General features: G+C 36.8%; 1 protein-coding gene and 1 long non-coding RNA gene across 2 annotated transcripts in view; one reads left to right on the top strand and one right to left on the bottom strand.

Annotated features, from left to right (window-relative positions):
- The window catches only part of LOC107695141 (E3 ubiquitin-protein ligase SMURF2-like), a 55144-nt gene that overhangs the window by 12054 nt on the left and 22623 nt on the right, over positions 1-20467 (top strand). The window contains exons 2-7 of the mRNA XM_016494955.1: positions 6010-6048; positions 6787-6895; positions 13332-13465; positions 15750-15815; positions 17423-17507; positions 17698-17781. Of these exons, the coding sequence (XP_016350441.1) occupies positions 6010-6048; positions 6787-6895; positions 13332-13465; positions 15750-15815; positions 17423-17507; positions 17698-17781 (517 nt within the window). The remainder of the gene's footprint in view (positions 1-6009; positions 6049-6786; positions 6896-13331; positions 13466-15749; positions 15816-17422; positions 17508-17697; positions 17782-20467) is intronic.
- LOC107695143 (uncharacterized) lies at positions 17523-20362 on the bottom strand. The gene is made up of 3 exons (XR_001634964.1): positions 20284-20362; positions 18440-18444; positions 17523-17534 (listed from the first exon to the last, which is right to left on the bottom strand). It is a non-coding gene; the product is annotated as an uncharacterized LOC107695143 (long non-coding RNA).

Genomic DNA, 20467 nt, shown 5'->3' with positions numbered 1-20467 from the left:
GAGCGGTTTTCATCAAACAGACGTTAAGGACAATCTTACATCACACTAATCCAGTTGAGCTTGTTAGTAGTTGAGCTTTGTAAACCTTTGGGGAATACTTCTCAAAGGAAAGATGGGAGTTGGTGGATTGTAGTATGGCGAATTCTCTTCACAAACGTCTGGGAATCGGGATTAGCCGAGAACAATGACCATTATGCCATAGTTGGCGTGTTTTGACGGTGTACAAAAGTGTTTTTGACAGCTAAGATTTGTCTTTTTGCTCAAGCGAAGGGTCCAATCATATCCACTTCACTTCACCTCTCCTCTTTTCTTTTCTCTTGTTTTTGTACATGTATTCATGGAAAGCATGACGCAAGACTCCCAGCATGACCAATAAAATATTGATGTGCTGCCCTGTACGTGTGATCAACTATATTGTCTTCTTTTTCCAAAGAAAGATGTGATCGACTTGTCAGGAAATTGCCTAGTCATTCACGAGGCGTCCACTGCACCAGACACGACGAGCGATAGCATCTAAACTTCAATGCTATTTTGAGCTCCTTGGTTTCTGGGTTAAAGTCAGAACCGTTGAGTACGTCCTGTTTTTCAGTTGTGTTTAAATGTTTTTGACGAGAAGGTACATAGAGAGTTTCTCAGGCAAAAGTTTTCGCAGCATGATGGTTACGTATCTAGACTTCCTTTTTGGTTTTGCTGTCACGTTTGGGATTCGTTAAATTGGTTTTCCCCTCTCACGTTTGCTTTTGTCTCATTTTAAGACTACTTGAAAGATGATCAAACATCAAAAAAGCAGTCCTTTGGCCACTTACAGAGTCCGCGTGTGATTCAGAGAACAAGAATGCACGAACGTGACACAGAAAAAGAAAAGCAGAATGGAAGAAAAGGGCCACGTGTCATGGGAATGATAATGTATGCATCCTGTAGAGCTGGACGCTCATCTTCTGTGGGAACGAAGCCCTTTAGAAAGTCCTTGCTTTTCCAGAAGTCCTTCGAGACCTTCACAGCTCATGTGCGCCTCGGCTATTTTCACACCGCTTCTCGATGTAGATCCGTGCACATTTGTTTCTTCGTTTCATCAATGCTTTCTGGGTTTTTTCTCACTCTCTGTGTCTCTCCATTGAGCTCTACGGATCACATCGCAGTCCTGTCTTTATCTTCCAGCCATTCTTGACGCAAAGAAGGTGTTTGTGATGGACACAGATGCACGTTGAGGCCGCTTTGTCGAGCTCTTCCAGACTCCTTGATAAGGGCAGAGCGACGGCTGCTGGTACTGACCGTGTCACTTCCTTTTCCTGGTATCAGACTGCTCTCTGCCACCCGCAGGCTGCTACTTTTTGCTTCCACGGCCTAAATTAGCTACTATCTTGCCCTCTGGAGCTAAACACACACTCAAAGCCACACACAGTTAGACCAAAGAGAACAAACAGAGCTGTCTGACTCCTGCCAAGTTGAAAATGGATCTGAAAATGGCTTTTTTGTCTTATTCAGGGAGTCAGTTACATCGAGTACCCTAATCATCTGTCTAAGAGCTGTGGGAAACCAGAAACTGCAGCTCAATTTTATCACTGCATGTTAGCTCTTTACAATGTTTTGTGTTATATTTCTATGCATATATTAATTGTCAAAAATTTTTTATTCATTTTTGGCCTTTTTTTAATGATGTTTGGTAAGGCAGGCATCACTATAACTGTTGCTCCATGTATTATACTTAAGCAAAAAATCTGTCACTTAATGTCACTTAATAAATAAATTTTTCGTTTTTAATTCATGTTTGTTTATTTACTAATATTAATTTGTACAATTTAAAATGTTAAAACTGGGTTATTGTATATAAAAAAAATAACTGAATTTAATAATTAAGTAATAAATGCTTTAATTTTGTTTGTTGTTATTTCAAGACAATGCATTATCTCATGTTGACAAACTGAACCTTATTGTTAAGTGTCATTGAAATGTATTTTAAATATTTCTAATTTTGTTCAGTTTGGCTATAAAAATGCTTATCCTGTCTTTGCAAATCACTGAAGAAATCATGTAAATTCATTAGTCTGAAGAAATTAATTCATCAGATTTTGTAGCAAACCTGAATAAAGTTATGGTAACACAAAAACCCTTTATGTATAATGCATTATAAAAGTGGTTTTAATGCATTAATTATGCCTTGTAATGCACCTTATAATGTATTGTACGATCTCATGAATAATTGTAACCACAGTTAAATAACACTTATCAATTGATTGTTGGTATAATTATTTACGGCAAGATATAATGTACAATGCACATTATGAATAATTATGTGTTATACCCTTTATTAACCCTTTATAATGCATTATACATAAAGGCTTTAAGTAAAGTGTTACTCCTGAATTTCAGCAGTGTGCAGCATCTTTTGAAAATGTTAATTGGGAAATGTAACAATTTACAAACAACACATTTTATTTGTACATTTGGAATGTTTTGAAATAGTAGCTTAAAATGAGTATTTGGCAATTACAAGTAGGGTTGCAAAAACCTAGAACCCCTAGTGTTTAATAAATGCTAAATTTAGTTTTTACCTTTTTTAAAAAAAAAAAAGGCTTTTTAGCATTACAGCATACAACTCTCAGTAGGGAAAGCATTGCTGTCAAGCGTTCTGTGTCTTTTGTTTCGAGTAGCTGTTATCTGATGCACTAAACTAGTGTCACAAATTTCACGAGCGTCACAGAAACCAGTCAAACCTTTTTTTAGTTTACTTTTAAGACAGGAAGCAGATACACATTGACAGAATCCAAGCCAGGATTTTATCTGCAGTTCGCTGCCAGTACAGCGCTGTCGTGTCTATTTATATGAGCTCACGCATTGATGTTTTACTTCTGATGAATTGATAAGTGTGTGTTGGTGGCCGTGAATCACTCCATTCATAAATGAACATCTGTGGTGCAGCAGATGCTGTTGCTCGGAGGACAGATGCGTCGGAATTTCACTTTGCGAGTGATTCACAGCCAGACTGATGAAACTCTTTCGTAGGAACGAAGATTGGCTGCATTACACACTGCCAGTTCACTATATCTCACAGAAATATTGATCTGTCACTGCAGACCACGAGGAACGGTGCTTTATGAACTAGTACTGTGACTTTCTCAGCTGCGGGATTGGTGTGTTTCATTAACTGCTTGAGTGCATTTCACTCAGGGAATTTGGCATTGTTCCTGATTTAAGAACCTCTTCAATTAGTTAATGACTTTAGTAAAAGGAGATGCCATATTTATAGTCAAAATTCAATTAGAATTATTTACATATTTGATTAAATACACAGTCTTGGTCTTACTGTAAACTAAAAAAAAAATCAAAATGATTAATTAAAAGTTATTGTAACTTGCTCCGTCTCTTAAATGACTTTCCTTACAGATTACATCAACAAGCTCTTATTTATTTATTTAATTAATTAATATATAAGTTCTCCCCTTTAACTGGCTATGTTGCATCCACTTTTCACAATCCATTCAAATAGCATTGTAGTTAATTTGTTTTGTTGAACATCCTGTTTCTCTTGGAAATCAGATTATGAAGTAAAATCACTGCATGTTGACTTCAGCTTAATGCAAATGAAAATGAGGTTATTATGGCAGATAAATATACTTTAGTTGTGTAAATGAGTATTGATTGCTCAGTCAACAAAACTTTGAAAGATGTCTTTCCAACATTTCAAGTGGACTAAAAACTTTCAGAAAACATGCATCACGTAAATTAAGAAAGTACTGTACTTCCGCTCAGTCCAAAAATGAAAAGTTGCTGAACCTTTACTTTGGGGAAATTTAAGACTACATCAATTGCCCCATGTGAAAACATCACAATAATCCACACGACTCCAGTCCATCAGTTAACGTCTTGTGAAGTGAAAAGCTGTGTAAGAAAAAAAATCCATCGCAAGTCCTTGATCCATAATAACACTTCCTCCGGCAAAAAAAGTCCATCTCCTGTTGTCCTCACATCAGAATCCACCAACATATTTAGAACAGTTTGGACTTGTAAACGGGGCTTAATCTGTGCATATTTCTCTCCTGATTCAGTCACAATGAGTGTTACACTGGAGAGAGTAATCAACAATTTGAAGTTAAAAATGCCTTAATGATAAATATGTTTCTAACAAATATGCAGCTTTTACTTCACAAGACATTAACTGATGGACTGGAGTGGTGTGGATTACTTGTGGATTATTGTGATGTTTTTATCAGCTGTTTGGACTCATTCTGATGGCACCCATTCACTGCAGAGGATCCATTGGTGAGTAAGTGATGTAATGCTACATTTCTCCAAATCGGTTCCATTGAAGAAACTTATCTATATCTTGAGGGTAAAGAGAATTTTCTGCAGTTCCTTTAAGTATAGTGTCTACTCAAGTCTATTAGAAGGGCAGTTGCTACAACTGCTACAGTGCTCATAATTCAGTTGTTTTCACTCATAGTTTTTATGCTTATCTTTCATTTTTTGTACTCGTTCCTAAATGCTCTGTTACCAGTTCTTCGAATTCATCTCTGATACAGACACTGACACAATGTTAATAATTGATAGAGTTGAGTGCAGACGAGGTGTTGAAGGCTGAGTGTGTGTGTGTGTGTGTGTGTGTGTGTGTGAGAGAGACTTCCATACAGAGAGAGAGGGAGATACATTCCAGATGGTGGAATGATGAGGTGGGTTTCACTGGAACGTTAAACATTCCCAGGGATGTTTGCAGAGAGAAATTCTTCCTCGACTGCGAAGCAAGCATGTTTCCTTTTTATCCGATCCCTCCCTTCTCTTGGACTCAGACTGTTGCTATCATCACCTGCTGCAACTGTTCAAACCCGTCACACAAGTCTCTTCGCTTTTCCTGACACACTGGCTCGATAAATTCATTTTATTAGTCTTTATTTCTAAAAGCTTTTTTAAAATTAGTATTGACTGACTGTATATATGTACGTGTGTGCTGGCGTGTGTGAGTTGAGGAACAGCCGTGGCCGTGCCGCAGACCAGAATCAATAGCAGTCTCAGTATGGGTGTTTCCGAGTCTGTTTGGATTTGCTAAGTAAAGTCTGCAGCTCACCTGCACATCAACATTCTCTCGGCCCTTTAACCTCCTCCACACATTCCAGTTATTCTTACCGTCTCAGCTTTCTTCCATCTGGAGGGGCGAACTGCTGTAGTTTTTGTGTGAACACCTCAAATGTTGTGCTCCTGCTCTCTAGTCGCCCTTCATTCCTGTCGTCGCATTTTCTGATGCAGTCTGTCCTCTCTTTTTAGTTTTTCATCTCAATCAAATGTCTGTCTGCCCTCGTTTTCTTTTTTTCTTTCTCTTTATTGATCAATCAATCAAGTCAGAAGAACTTGTTTAGTTTTTCTTTTTTTTTTTTTTAACTCTTGAGTTATTAAGCTGAATGTAGGCCAGTGGTGCGATGTGGATCAGAGTTTTTTTTTTATTTTTTACTTTGCATCTCTAATACATTGTGAGCTTGATCTGGGAGTGCTGAGCGCCGTGAGAGCCGCGCTATGGATTTAAACATTTACTCTGCAGTTTGAACACGCTGAGATCCTAAAAATACAGAACTCGGAAATTAAAAACATATCTACCAGTGTGAGACCTAAACCCCCCCCGCCCCCAGAGAATGACTTGAATTAGGTTAATTGTACCTATCACACTGGTAAATTGTTGTCTCGTTTTAAGGATAAATCATTAATAAATACGCATATTTTTTATTAACTAAATAAAAAAAATTATCAAGGGGATATGAAATAATAATAAAAATATATTAAAAATAATAGCTTAATTCAAGAGATATATTCTATAAAAAAATATTATAATAATTAGCCGTTAAATTTAAATCGATCTTGTTTTAAGGATGTTGAGATTTTTACTGGAAAACAATGAAAATTGCATTCTGATTCCAAACTGTATTTTATAACATAAATCACTGTGGTGATTTACATGTTTAGCAAATATCTATTTTGATCCAAAACGTCCAAATAACAATGTTTTTTCCTCGTTTCTCTCTGCAGTTCTGTGCGCAAAGAACCTGGTGAAGAAAGACTTCTTCCGTAAGTATCCGACCTTCATAAATACTGAGAATGTGTTTCTGAAATCGAGTGAACTATTCCTGTCAGCATATCTCAGCGCAGTGTTTTAGCAGAGGCTCATCTGTTAAAAGTGTGCAGAGAGAGATAAGTGCTCTTCCCCCACGAGACACCAGAAATGTGGGTCAGTTCGGGGAGACAAAGCAACCGCTGCTTGACACATGTATACTCGCCTCCACTCTCTCTACCCTGACAAACACAAACAACCAAGCCCACGTCTGAATCGCTGATCAGATATCAAAGAGAGAGACAGACGGTGTTGGGAGGAGGGAAGAGAGACAGGTACCAGGCCAGACTGATGAAAAAGAGGAGAAAGTCAAAAAGGGAGTAGCAAAAATGTGATGCTGGTAGAGGAATGAGGTTTAGCAAGACTGTATGTGGTTAAATTAAGACTACAATCCTGTAACATAAAATGTGTGACATTTTCAAAAAAATGAAGGGACCTTAATACTTTCCGAATGCACAGTAAATAGTATATATTGTTGTGTGGGAGTAACACAGGAATCGAACAAATTACTTGATAGTCACCGTTTCCTGTATTAGTGTATCTGTAGTATTTGGAGTTTTATTATTTTTGGACTTTTGGGTTTCAGATTTCAAACACAATTTCAAACCACATTATGAACTAAATTATCTTGTATTCAGTGCTGTCTTCAATTCCTGCTCAGAAGTCTCAGTAAACATTGTTTGTGTATTTTGCAGGACTGCCAGACCCCTTTGCTAAGGTGGTGGTGGACGGTTCAGGACAGTGCCACTCGACAGACACAGTGAGGAACACGCTGGACCCCAAATGGAACCAGCACTATGACCTGTAAGAGCTCTTCCTGGTCTGATTGCATTCAAACACAGCCAGTGGCACACCTTGATTCCCTTTGCACTGATGCCAGCTCAGTTTAAACCTGAGACAATAATCTTCAGATAGCAGAATCAAGAAGACCACCACTCAGAAGCAGATCTCATTTCGAAGCACATTGTCATCTGTCCACTTGTTTGAGTCTTAGGGTGCTTTCACACCTGTAGATCGATTGCTTTGTTCCGAAACGGATTAAAATTATTACAATGTTGATTTTTATTCTTGGTGCGGTTCGCTTTCAAACGGGAAAGTTTTTAAACGGACCAAATTTGTTAATACAAGTCGCGCGCGAGTAAACTGTTCTCTCATTGGTCAAAGTTCCACGGCTTATTTTCCGGGATTCCACTTAGCTGTCATCTGTCAGCATGGAACGACAACAGCTTCGCTGGCTTATTGTTGTTTTTTTTGTGTTTTGTTTTTTTTTAGCTGTGCTTATATTAATTTATCATTTTGAGCAGGAGTCCAGGATTCATTGGGAAAACATTTTTTAAATGCACCTACTAGGAAGAGCAATAAGATGGCATTATAAAATGAAAAAGTGCGCTTTTTTATTTTGAATGGCGAAGACGTGCTCACCCACAGACATCCACAGGTTCATTTTGAAGTATTATCAAAACAACAAAGCTACTGCTTTTCACGGAACTTAGGTAATTACCCATTATACATTGTGATATAGCCTGGTTTGTTGGTCCGTTAGATCGGATTGCTTTCTCACTACAACCGAACCGCTCCAGAGTTCATTTTCAATCGAGCCGAGACCACCTCGTTCAGGCGATCTCGGACCGATTGTTTTGGCGCGGATCCGGGCGCGATTGCCGTGTTCACATATGCCCAAACGAACCGAGCTAAGTGGGGAAACGCGCCAGGATCCGAAACAACGGGCCAGGTGTGAAAGCACCCTTAAGAGATTTGGCTTCCAGCACTGCAGCTCTTTTCTGTAGGGGCTTAAGAGTGTCAGACTCTGTCATTAGATGCCTCATGTGTGGTTCATTTCGGCCCTTTTTCTGCGTGAGTCACCCAGAGTGATTGAGCCTGTTTTTGACATCACATTTAAGTGTGCTTATGGATTATGCTTTACTTACAACTGGGTTTAAAACAAAACCAAAAAAAAATGAAAGAAAACAAACAAATCAAGCCAGTATGATTCCATAATATGGAATATTCAAACATTACAGAATATTCTGCCATTATATTATTGCCATGGTCTTTCAAATCTGTATATTGTTTTCTGCTGTGAAAAAAAGGATATTTTGGAGAATGTTTCTCCATACAATAAAAGTGGATCCTTATTTTATTTTATTTTATTTCATTTCATTTAATCTCATTTCATCTGCCAAGCAACAGAAAAGAAAAAACACACTATAGAAGTTGTTCATGCAACTTGTGTAAAGTATTTCAAGTCTTCTGAAACTAAATGTTAGCTAACTGTAAGAAAAAACAAAATTGATTAATTTCATCCTCCCCTAACCTCAACATCTCTTTTGCATTTCTGTATATTATGCATGTCACACTCAGGAACCAATGTCAGGAACAGTATGTTTGAATTACGCAATTGAGATTTGAATTCTGCGATGGTGGGGAAAATCGCCAACAAACATAGTTTGTGTTGAACACTTTTATGGTGCGTTTTTTTCCCTCGTTTAAGCTCAACATTAAAATGTCCAATTTATTGTATGGAAAACATTTTTTCAAAATATCTTTCATTTCTGTTCAAAATTACGTGTTCATCCAAAGAAAGAAAATCATGAATGGCATGACGGTGTGTAAACAATGCTAAAATTAAAATTTGTGTGTGAACAAACACATTAACATGCACTTTCAAATAAGCCCAAGGGTTTTTCTTGAACCGGCGGTGTACGATTTCTTCCAATCTCTTCATCAGTGTAGCCCATCAGTAAAGCTCCCAGCATCCTTCAGGCTTTGAGGATTTAGGTCACCTCCTCTGGAGTCGACGGCTCTATCTGTGGAGATCACAGGACGGATTTCCATGGGTGCAAAATCCCATAACCTTTCGTTATACCGTACGCTTCTAGCTCTATTTACATTTTTTAAGAGGTTTTATCTCCAACTATGAGTATCAACAGTTTCACAGCATGGAATAAAAATAGAAACTATCCCTCCACACAGGCTTGTCGCTTTTCCCACAGACCAAAAGCAAAACTTAAGAGAAGATGCAAAGCACTAAAAACCGACATGCAAGGAAAGGCCGACAAAAAAAAAAAGAAGGGGAGCAGATTTCCAATACTTGTCCCGTTCTCATGTCGTGCTGACAGTCGGCAGCTAGAGGAAGCACACGTCTCCATTTGTTTGGAGACTAGCCCTCACCCCCCAGGAAGGCCTTCGAGTTCGCCAAACATGTCACGTCTGTCAGCGGAAAATAGGCCGCCGTTTCCACAGCCCACCCCGAAACCCGGAATAATGTGTGGGGAAGAGAAAACCAAGGAGATGTTGCTTAAATTCTACATCTGAAATACTGAGGGATTTCTGTTCGCCATCTGGGTTTTAATAAGTGCTTTGAACTCAAGTTATAAGTTAGTAAATCTGTGATTCCCATAATGCACATCACAGTTGTCTCTTTGTTGGCAGGGAAAACAGTTGAAATGTTGCCATTGTTGAAAGGTTATTGAGCTGTTTGGTAGTTTTGTTATTTTCGTTGAATGTCAGGACCAGAAGAATGTCAAAATCATTTAATGATGAAGGATTGACAGGGCTAAAAACCTCCCAGGGCTGCATGTTGAACTGGAAGATAACTGCTAATGTGTGGAATGAAGAATAGCACAGAAAAAAACTTGCTGATAACCGAAAACAGTGCCAGCAGAGATTAACATTTACATTTTATATTCATGCATTTAGCAGACGCTTCTATCCAGAGCGACTTGCGATAGAGGAATAAGCAATAAGGTTAAAGCATTAACCTAGATGTGAGGAGACTTAAAAAACGAAAGCGGGAGAAGATGCGCTAGATATTTAGGTCAGAACATCAGTTTTGGGAGATGTAAGGCAAAAGAAACAGACTTTAGGAAATGTAGACTTGTAACAAACACAATGCTAAACTATTGAATGAAGTGAGCTCCAAGCTTGACTAGTTCTTAAATCCTGGTTAGTTAGGTGACCTGCTCTAATATTATATCTAATGCTTTGTTTGTGTATAAAGGTTGTATTTCTTCATATAAATCTATGTGTCCTGTTAAAATCAATTTGTGATGGGTGGTTATAGTCGCCAAAGTAGTATTAGTAAATTTTCAAACCAATTTTTTTAAAATGATCTTTATTTTGTTGTTTGTTTGTTTTGTTTTTTTCTGGTTAAAGGTCAATGTTGTATAACTGTCTTGAAGTGGGAAAATATAGAAATTAAGTAGCCATAATTAAGTAGCAAAATTAGTAGTAGCTAAAGCTATAAGTAGCCATAATCTTGTATCCTTATTTATTGTATTCTTACTTGAGTAGAGTGGTTTTACTTTAAACTAATTAATAATGCAAAAAAACATTGACTCTTTAAAGAAACAAGATTTTAAAATTTTTTTGTTGGATACCTGGCCATATGGGATTGGTCGGCAATGATCAGGCAGATAAAGTGGCTAAGGAAGCTCCTAAGGAAGCAGTATTTCTGATGGATCATGTGACAGTGGAGACTGGAGTAATGGCTGATAAAAATTCAGCACTGCATCACAGAAATGTTATATTTTGAAGTATATTAAAATAAGAAACCAATATTAGAAATTGCAATAATATTTCACAATATTACTAATTTTATAAATTTTTTAATATTAATAATTTTCTCAATATTGTGTTACTGTATTTTTGATCAAATAAATACAGCCTTAATGAGCATAAGAGACTTTAAAAACTTTAAAAATCTTAGTGATCCCAAACTTTTGAACAGCAGTTTATGTATGTGTGTGTCTTTAGTTGATGTTTATGTTCACATATCTTTTTACTTGAGTATTTCGGTACGTTTTCAGACACGTTAAATTAAGAATTTTGGTTAAAAGGGTTTTTCAAAATGAATTCAAAGAATACATTTGTATAAGCTTGCCACATATGCTTTAAATTAGATTTTAAATAAAAATATTGTCATTGTATTTGTTATTACCACATTTACCGAGTTAAAGGTGGGGTAAGTGATTTCTGGTAGCCAATGTTGATATTTCAAATCACCAAAACAAACACAAGAAGAAACAAAGCAACCTGGCGTTCCGATCGCAGGCCTTCCGCTCCTTGAGTTCTCTCCAGTGCTGGAAAGCTGATCCGAAATTTACATGGGTCCTACTACTTGCTTTATCGTAAGCCTTCTTTTGTTCCGCAGACGTTTTCCTCTTCTGTTTTTTTATCCGCCATATCTATCTTTCTGTCGCTCGGCTCGGCTAATGTCCGTCCTGTGCACTGAGCGCTCTCTCCTCTGCATCATGAGTAGACACGCCCCTTACTGCTGATTGGCTACAAGTTTGTTTTTGTACCTGGCCCAACTCAGTTTTCTAAAGCGTTTTTGAAAAAATACATACCCCACCTCTAAGGTTGTTGGAGTTTCCTGGGAAAGTTCAGAAACAATCAGTGAGGTTTGATGAAGGGTTATCAGAGAAACCTAAAATGCACTAAACCGTAATTATCTGTGGTTAAGTGTTGACAGCGCAGGTTTCGGTTTATTGTTTTGCCTTTTGTTTTGTACTGTCATCCTTTGGTCTGGTTGGGTAACTTGTTGCTACAAGCTCTTGTCTGGTATAAGTAAAATTTGTGTATAAAGGCTGTTATGAGCTCAGACTTCAGAGCTGTTTTTTGGCTCTGTAGACGGTTGATAAACGTTCTCCAGATCAGAGAGAAGAACTCTGATTGTTTGGGTTTTGTTGGACTCGTTCTGGTGAGAAAATCCACACAGTCATTGGCATTCTGTCTTCTTGTTTCTTTCATCCTACCCCTTTTTCTGCCCTTTCTCTCTTTACTCCTCTACCTCTTCGATTGGTTTTCAGTCCAAACAAGGTCTGTTGCCCAGGGATTCTGTCCCATTGGCAGGCTTACAGAACGTTCAGACTTTGCTTGGACATTTTTTGACAGCCTAGCTCCGTTTGATGTCCAGTTCTGGAGGTGTTTCTGTTCCCCCGAATTTAAGGGAATCATTTGTTTTGTCTAACGCCATGCCAGAACATTCAGACAAACCAGCTGAGCTTTATGTCGGACTTGATGAAATGCATACGGCGGTGAGAGAACAAGAGAGCTGCATGGGATCGCTTGAAGTTCTTGAGCTTCTTCGTTAGTTTTGCTGAAGGCATGAGACGATTTGAGGTGTTTTTACCTCAAAAGGACCAAACAAAATTAGACAAAGACGTCAATAAAGTGAAAACGATCCCAGTTCTTTCTGCACTCTTACTTCTTCCTGTTCTTCATATTTAGTTTTTCCTGCTTACGGTTTTCATCTTCATCTACTTCCTTTGTCACCTTCTTTGTCTTCACAATCTGTTTCCTTGTCATTGTCGCCCTCTTCCTCACCACCTTCTTCATTGATTTCTATCTACTTTGACATCTTGCTCTTTTATTATCTTCATCTTCTTCCTCTTTGTAGTCTTCTTTTGATTGCCGTCTTTTTCCTCTTCATCATCTTTTCCCTCTTGCTCTTCTTCATTTTCATCTACTTCCTCCTCCTGTCATCATCTTGCTTTTCTTTTTAATCTTTCTCTGTTGCTTTTTCATTGTCTTCATCTTTTTGATTCTTCTTCCTCATCTTCATCTACTTCCTGTACCTCTTCATCTACCTTTTTTAATTTTTCATCTTCCTCTTCCATGTCTTCTTCCTCGCCTTTTTCTCTTCTACTTCCTTTTCCTCATCTCTGTCATTTTTACTTACTTTGTCATCTTCCCTTTTTTCTTTGTTGTCTTCCTCTTCTTTGTCATTTTAATTTACTCTATTCTCTTTGTCATCTTAGTCTTCTTCCTCATCTTCTCCCTCTTCTAAGTCTGCCATCTTTCTCTTTTTTCCCCCTCATCTTTGTTGTCTTTCTCGTTTTTCTTGTTCTCCCCGTTACTTCCTCTTTGTTGCCATCTTGCGCTTCTTTGTCATCTTTCTCTTCTTCTCTTCATCTTCATCTTCCTCTTCAGTATTTATTTTTCTTCTTATACTGACGAGTTATTCGTCTTCATAATTATCTTCAGTGTTTTTGTCTTCCTTGTTATCCTCTGTCATTTTTCTGACATCATCTTCACCATCTTCTTTGTTTTTTTTAAATGAAGTCCTCATTGCAAAACAGATCTTCTCCTCTGAGCCGCTGTATGTAATCATGTTTCATAATTCATGTTTTAAGCAAGAACCATGGGCTGTCGAGACTGATATAGTCTGAGTCTGGTTTGCTTTAAAGGAGACATGATTGAAAATGTCGAAATCTGATGTCTCTTGTTATGTCTTCAGGTATATCGGGAAGTCGGACTCCATCACTATCAGTGTGTGGAACCATAAAAAGATCCATAAGAAACAGGGAGCGGGATTCCTGGGATGCGTACGACTCCTCTCCAACTCCATTAACCGACTCAAGGACACAGGCTGTAAGTGTGTGTGTATGATTGGCTCAGAAACAGTCTGTTAGTGTGTGTGTATAATTAGCTCAGACAACATCGGTCTAATGTGTGTGTGTGCGTGTGCGCGTGTGTAAAACTGGCTCAGGCAGATTTCAAGTGTACTTTTGTGTGTGTATAATTGGCTCAGTATGTACTACAATGGCTGTGTGTGTTAAGTGGGCAAACTTTAAATAAAACACACAACAACAATGTTTTTGGACAAAATAATATATCTTACTTTGGCTGAAGACCACCGTCTGTCTCAGGTAGAAGACGTCCTGTTATTTGTGTGTCACTTTCCTGTCGGCTGCACAAGAACCTGTGTTTTTTGCTGGTGGACTACAGTAAGTCAGTATGTTTAGGGTACGAGTCTGTCTGGCTGCGTTCCAGCCCCACGCTTGTGTTTAAGACAATTTTAAAAGCAGGCTTTCCCTAGAAACCCTCCAGCGTGACCACTGTCCTGGATAAGCACAGGAAACCCACAGCTGGAAATGATTCAGTTCACCATTTCCTGTTGCACCCCTTCTGTCTCTCCGCCATCATTCTTTCTCTGTCTTTTCTCATTCTCACTCTTTATCTGTCTCCAGTTCAGTCTGTCAGTAATAATCACGGTCTTAAGTAGGAAATGATTATTTAATAGAAATTATTTTGTTCTTAGATTTTTTTTTTTAGTTAATATAAATTCACAGAAATATCACATCTTGCTTTTCTGATTCATTTTCATCTGTTTCCTCTTCCTATTTGTCACGATCTTCCTCAGCTTCTTCCTCTTTTTCTTTTTCTTGCTCTATATGTATTTATGTATATTATGTATTTCTATATATATTTTTGTATAAAATATATATATATATTCATATAGTTCCTATTTCAATGTCTATTTGTTACAGCTAGTATTTTTTCATAATTTATAAATGTTGTGTATGTTTGGTATATATACAGAAATGTGTATCTAAATATATAATTTTTTTATATATTTCTATATATATATATATATTATCAAATTTGTTTTTTTCAAGTTGAAGATTGTGTGTGAAGTATTTGGAGTGTAACTTATTTGTCGTTACAATTACAGTAACTTTACAAAAATGTATAGTTTTTGACTATATCATAATATAAAAATAGCCAAAATTGGGCTGATAAAATTATAAGCTGCACAATGTACCAATGGCCACTGTATTAATATCTGTCAATAGTACAGTTTTTCATAATTTATAAATGTTGTGTATGTTTGGTATATATACAGAAATGTGTATCTAAATATATAATTTTTTTATATATTTCTATATATTTTTTATTTCGTTTCGATAATGTCTATCTGTTTAAATATATATTAATATAATATATATATATAAAAATGTATAGTTTTTGACTATATCATAATATAAAAATAGCCAAAATTGGGCTGATAAAATTATAAGCTGCACAATGTACCAATGGCCACTGTATTAATATCTGTCAATAGTACAGTTTTTTTCTTTTTTTATTACGAAAGTACATAAAATGCATGGTGTACTGGTGACAGCTGCATTATTAAATATTATTAGATAGTTTTCATAATTGTTTAGTAAAAAAAAAAAAACTTTTTGGTTATCGTAACTGGTCTGGTTAATTATTTTTATTAAAAAAAATAATAATTTTAATCATTTTTGAATTGCCATTGTTGCCTATCAGTGTATCCCTAGTCTTTAGTAAAAGTTACATTCAGCCATAAAACCATCGTCATCATTCTTCGCAGGTGTTTGACCATATGAAGGAGTTTAAATGTGAGTGGAGTGTGTTAGGATGGGTGAACGCTCCTCCAGTCTTGTTTAGTCTAGCTGTGCATCCTGATCTGACTGAGTGTGTGTGTGTGTGTGTGTGTGTGTGTGTGTGTGTGTGTGTGTCTATGTGAGTGTGAGAACAGATAGGGGCCTCTCTAATGTCTGCAGGCTACTTGTTATTCCTGTCTCCCTCTTTCCGGCAATGACAGAGAGCCCCAGCGTGTTTCTGGAAGCGTCTCACTCCTATCAGCACATCTACAGTCTGAGAGGAATAAAGCAGCCTCTGTGTGTACACACACACACACACACACACACACACGCTGATACAGAGTGCTGCAGTGTGTGACCTCACACATGAAATGTGGAGCATTTTAGGCTGTTTTTTAAGTCTCAGATGGTTCGCAGAGCGAGGAGGTCAGAGGTTATGACACAAATGCCACGCAGGCTCTTTGGTTTCTCAACCTTTTTCTTTTTCCTGACACTCTTTTTTTTTCTCTTTCATTCATTTACAGATCAGCGTTTGGACCTGAACAAGTTGGGGCCCAATGACAGCGATAACGTGAGGGGACAGATAGTAGGTGAGTCACAAGCTTTGCTCGTTTGGAGGAATTGACCTGTCAGGAATTTGCCACATCTGCCATTTATCACGTGAGTCACACCATCTTCAAAGCTTGTCGCTAATGATGGTTAAACCCACGCATTTACTTTCGACGCCCTAAAAACGTCCCTGGTTTGGGAGCAAAGGAGGAAAAACGTGCTCATTCTGTCTGATTTATCTGTTGCGTTTTGTTATTCCGTTGTGATTTTCTTTCATGCTCTCGAAGAGCCGCATTGTTCCTTCATCAAGAAAGGGTTTTGTGGGGTGGTGATGTATTTGCGCCCCGGGATGCACGTCCCATGGCCACACCACAGTTTTTACAAGCAGCCATTCATCAGAAGATGAATGCTTTCCCATGGCCGAGAGTTTCAAACAACCCTCTTACATGCCTGTATGTCTTCATGTCACGTCAAGATTTGCGTCACATATACGTTTTGATGAGTCACATGAATGTAAGCAAGTAGTTATTAACCCCAACCCTAAGGCAAGCTTTACTATTACTATAGCTTATACTAAACACTTAGAACAAACTCCTAAGCCTAAATATATATATCTTATTGCACACTATTTGTATAAAAATATGGTATATTTGTGTCTGCCAATATTATAATAATAATTATTATTATCATTATTATTATGAAAATTTTTAATTGATCTTTTTTTAAATGCATTAATTTATTAAATGCATAATTTTTTAATTGATTTTTTTAAATGCATGATCTATATCGGTTTCTGCAATTTTTTTTCCAGTTTTTTAGAATTACTTTTTTTCTATTTAAAATTTATTATTTATTAAAAATACAGTATCTGTATCTGACAATATGGGTTGGGTTTTTTACTTAATCTTTTTTTTAAATGCATTATATTATTAAATGCACTATTTCTTTAATTCATTTTTTAATGCATGCAAATATTGTTATTTATTTATTTATTTTTACCATTTTTTAAAATCACTTTTTCTCTTTAAAATAGATAATTTATTAAAAATGCAGTATCTGTATCTGACAATATGGGTTGGGCTTTTTTAATTTCTCTTTTTTTTTATGCATTATTTTATTAAAGGCATACTTTTTTTTACATTAATTTTTTAATGCATGATCCATATCTGTATTTGCAAATACTGTTTTTTTTAACCAGTTTTTTTAAATCACTTTTTTTCTATTTAAAATTGATAATTTATTAAAAATGCAGGATCTGTATCTGACAATATGGCAATATTTCAATGCGTGATCTATATCTGTATTTGCCAATATACTTTTTTGATCCCTTTTTAAAACAAAATTTTAATTGATAAATTATAAAACAGTCTCAATTGGTGTCCTGTATATGTGTTTTTTTAATCAATCGGTTTTCAAATTGACTATTAGTATCTAATAAAATAACAACATTCCAACATTTTTAAAAATGTATGATACATTTCAAAAACACATACATGCATACATACACCCCAAAACGGCAATATCTATGCTATGCGTGTCACTCATCTTGGCATTGCTGTCACATTGTCTCTGTCAATCCATGACATACGAAACTATCACAGATGGGACTCATCTAACAGCCTGTTTATGTGTGTGTGTGTGTCAACAGTTAGTCTTCAGTCCAGGGACAGGATAGGCACCGGAGGGCCAGTCGTGGACTGCAGTCGTCTGTTTGACAACGACCTGCCTGATGGGTATGTGAAATAACTCTTTAAAAGCAACTAAATGAGTGCTTAAATATAAACAGTGTTTAGCATTAGCAGATACTGAACAGTAGCAGCCAGCGTTCTTATCCAACCCCTGTGTTTGTTCCTGTGCCATGTGCGTGTGTCTGTCTGTCTGTCTGTTCGTCTGTATGAATGTCTCTTTGTGTTCTTTCTGCAGCTGGGAGGAGAGGAGAACTGCATCTGGCCGGATCCAGTATCTGAATCATATCACACGCAGCACCCAATGGGAGAGACCTACCAGGTGGGGCCAGGTTTCCTTTGTTGTAGTCCCAGTTCACTTTTTATTTATTTCTTATTATCTATTTTATTTTCTTATTTTTTTATTTTACTTTTATTTTTATTTTATTTTATTTAAAACTTTTCTTTGTAGTTTATTTATTCATTTTTATTTTTTATTTGTTTTATTTTGATTTTACTTTTGATTTTATTTATTTTGATTTTATTTATTTTTTTTCTAATTTTATTTAGTTATTTATTTTTGTTTTACTTTTTATTTTTTAGTTTTTAGTTTGGTTAACCAAATGGTTTTGCAGACTGAAGCAAAGTCTTGTGGGATAAAGGCATTTTGGCTTAACCCAAATTACTGTCCAGGTCATTGGGTTTGAGGTGGTTTTGCTGAATAGGACAGTGATTATTGTCTATGAGTGTATACCTGTGTGCCGCACAACAGGAAAATGTGCTTCGGCCACATCTGTCTTCTTTGCCATCTCAGACACTGACCCAAATTTATCCAGAATACAGCTGAAAGATATACAGCAGCGTCCCCACTTCATGAATTTTTAAGGAAACACTCAACCATAAAGACCAAGAAACATTCCAGGCAACATTCCAAGACGAAGATCTAGAAAAAACGCTGGTCTGGACTGCGTTTCCCAAACGCTTTAGTCTCTACGATCTACTTATGCTTACGATGCATTTGGGAAACTCAGCCCAGGACAGCGTCTCCAACATAAATGAATTTAGCTCAAATAATAGGAGATGTGTGAAAATATTTTTTCGTTAAGTGTATTTAGGGGTTGAACGACTTCAGATTTTTCTAAATCGACATTTATGTGATAAAAGTAGAGTCGACGTCAACAAGTTGCTGATGACGTCATTAATGAACAAATAAGCCTGAAACTTGAGCTGAGACTCGAACACCTTGTGCACAGCTATGGCATATGACACAGTGCTGCCCACAGGGCTATTGCTCCTATAACAGCTCATTTTTATCAGTTATTTTGTCTTTGGGTCATTATATTTCTCACAGATTTCTGCTCGTTCTAAATCAGATACAGATAAAGTAGCACAGTAAAGATTACATTCATATGAATGTGAGAGCGATTGCGTGTGTGAATGAATTCTACCTGGCAGCGTCTCTCTACTAGTAGTGAAGCTGTGTGTTTTAGTTACTAAAAAAATGCTATAACTTTTCAGTTTCTGAGCTATATTATTGAGAAATCACAGAAGAGGGTTGACAATACATTTCCGCTCTGCGCTACTGAATGATTCTGTGTGCGCGATGTGTGCGTGATGTACGAGCTACTGTCTGTAGCCTATGTGTGTGTGTTACAATGCAGCAGGGCATTAGATTAGAACGGCGATTAACTTTCCTGTACAATCAACTGTTTAAAACGTGCATTCTCCCGTTCAATTTTGAGCATCCAGATGGTATTATCACACGTCATGTGGAGCGCTTTCGGAGCATGCATTTATTTGTCATTTTAACTGTTTAAATTCGTAGCGTAAATGTGGACTTCAAAGATTTCTATATCAAGCTTAAAGGGGTCATCGGATGCCCATTTTCCACAAGTTGGTATGATTCTTTAGGGTTTTAATGAAAAGTCTATAACATACTTAAAATGTAAAATTTTAAAATTAAAATTTCTCAATGGTAGTGTAAAACAACGCCGTTTTTAACCTGTCAAAAACAGCTCTCATCTAGGGATATGCCGGTATCAAATTTTCATGTTGCGGTTAATTGCTAATGCTTTTATCACGGTATACGGTATTATCACGGTATTGAAATTTAGTTTTAAAAAAGTGCTGTCATAATACAGTATAACAGGTTTAATAACTTTTTTCTTATAACAAAAATAACTGAACATTTAAATGCAATAAAGCAATACAGAAAAATGTATAAAGCTAAAAGTTTTACACAGATTAAAGTGCAAAAGAACTATAAAGACCAATAGGTATCCCTTTACAATAAGACCTCATTAGTTAACCTTAGTTAATGCATTAACATTCACAATGAGCAATAGCTACATTTGCTACAGAAGTTATTAATTATTAGTTATTAAGTCTTAGTTCATGTTAGCTCATTAAATAACACAGTTGCAACTTTCGATTTTAACAACATGTTATTAAATATTAGAATACCTAAGATTAATTCATGTTCAGAAGAATTTTTCATTGGCAGTTTGTTAACTAATGAATTAACTAATGTTAACTAATGAAGACCTACGCCATCTGCTGTCAGAGAGTGAAAGTGCGCTTTCATCCAGAGCGTCTCTCACATGTTCCGCCATGTGCTTCTCGTCCCTGCTTATTTACATCAGTGCGCATGTTTCTTTCACTCAGCATACAGTGGTGTTGTGCATTTTGACCAGTTGATGGGAAAAGTATTCTTAAAATGCATTCAAAATTCTGAATAACTTGTAATATATAATTATTCACGGTATTTAGAAGAGCCCACGATAACAATACCGTGCATATTCATTACCGTGATATATCGCATTACCGAATACCGGCACAAGTCTACTCTCATCACAACGACCCGTTTTGGTGCATGTCCCTTTCAATGCTAATGAGCTCTGCTCACCCCACCCCTCTCTTCCATGGGGTGATGAGCCGTTCTTTGAGACGGTAAACTTTAGCCGCATTCATCGTGAAACTTGCTAACTAGCACACAATTAGGAAAGGCAGTTTGCAAAGACTGTTCATTA

This window comes from Sinocyclocheilus anshuiensis, unplaced genomic scaffold (genome assembly GCF_001515605.1).
Source record: "Sinocyclocheilus anshuiensis isolate Anshui unplaced genomic scaffold, SAMN03320099.WGS_v1.1 scaffold434, whole genome shotgun sequence".
Classification (NCBI taxonomy): Eukaryota; Metazoa; Chordata; class Actinopteri; order Cypriniformes; family Cyprinidae; genus Sinocyclocheilus; species Sinocyclocheilus anshuiensis.
This window is presented reverse-complemented; position numbering and strand designations above follow the sequence as displayed.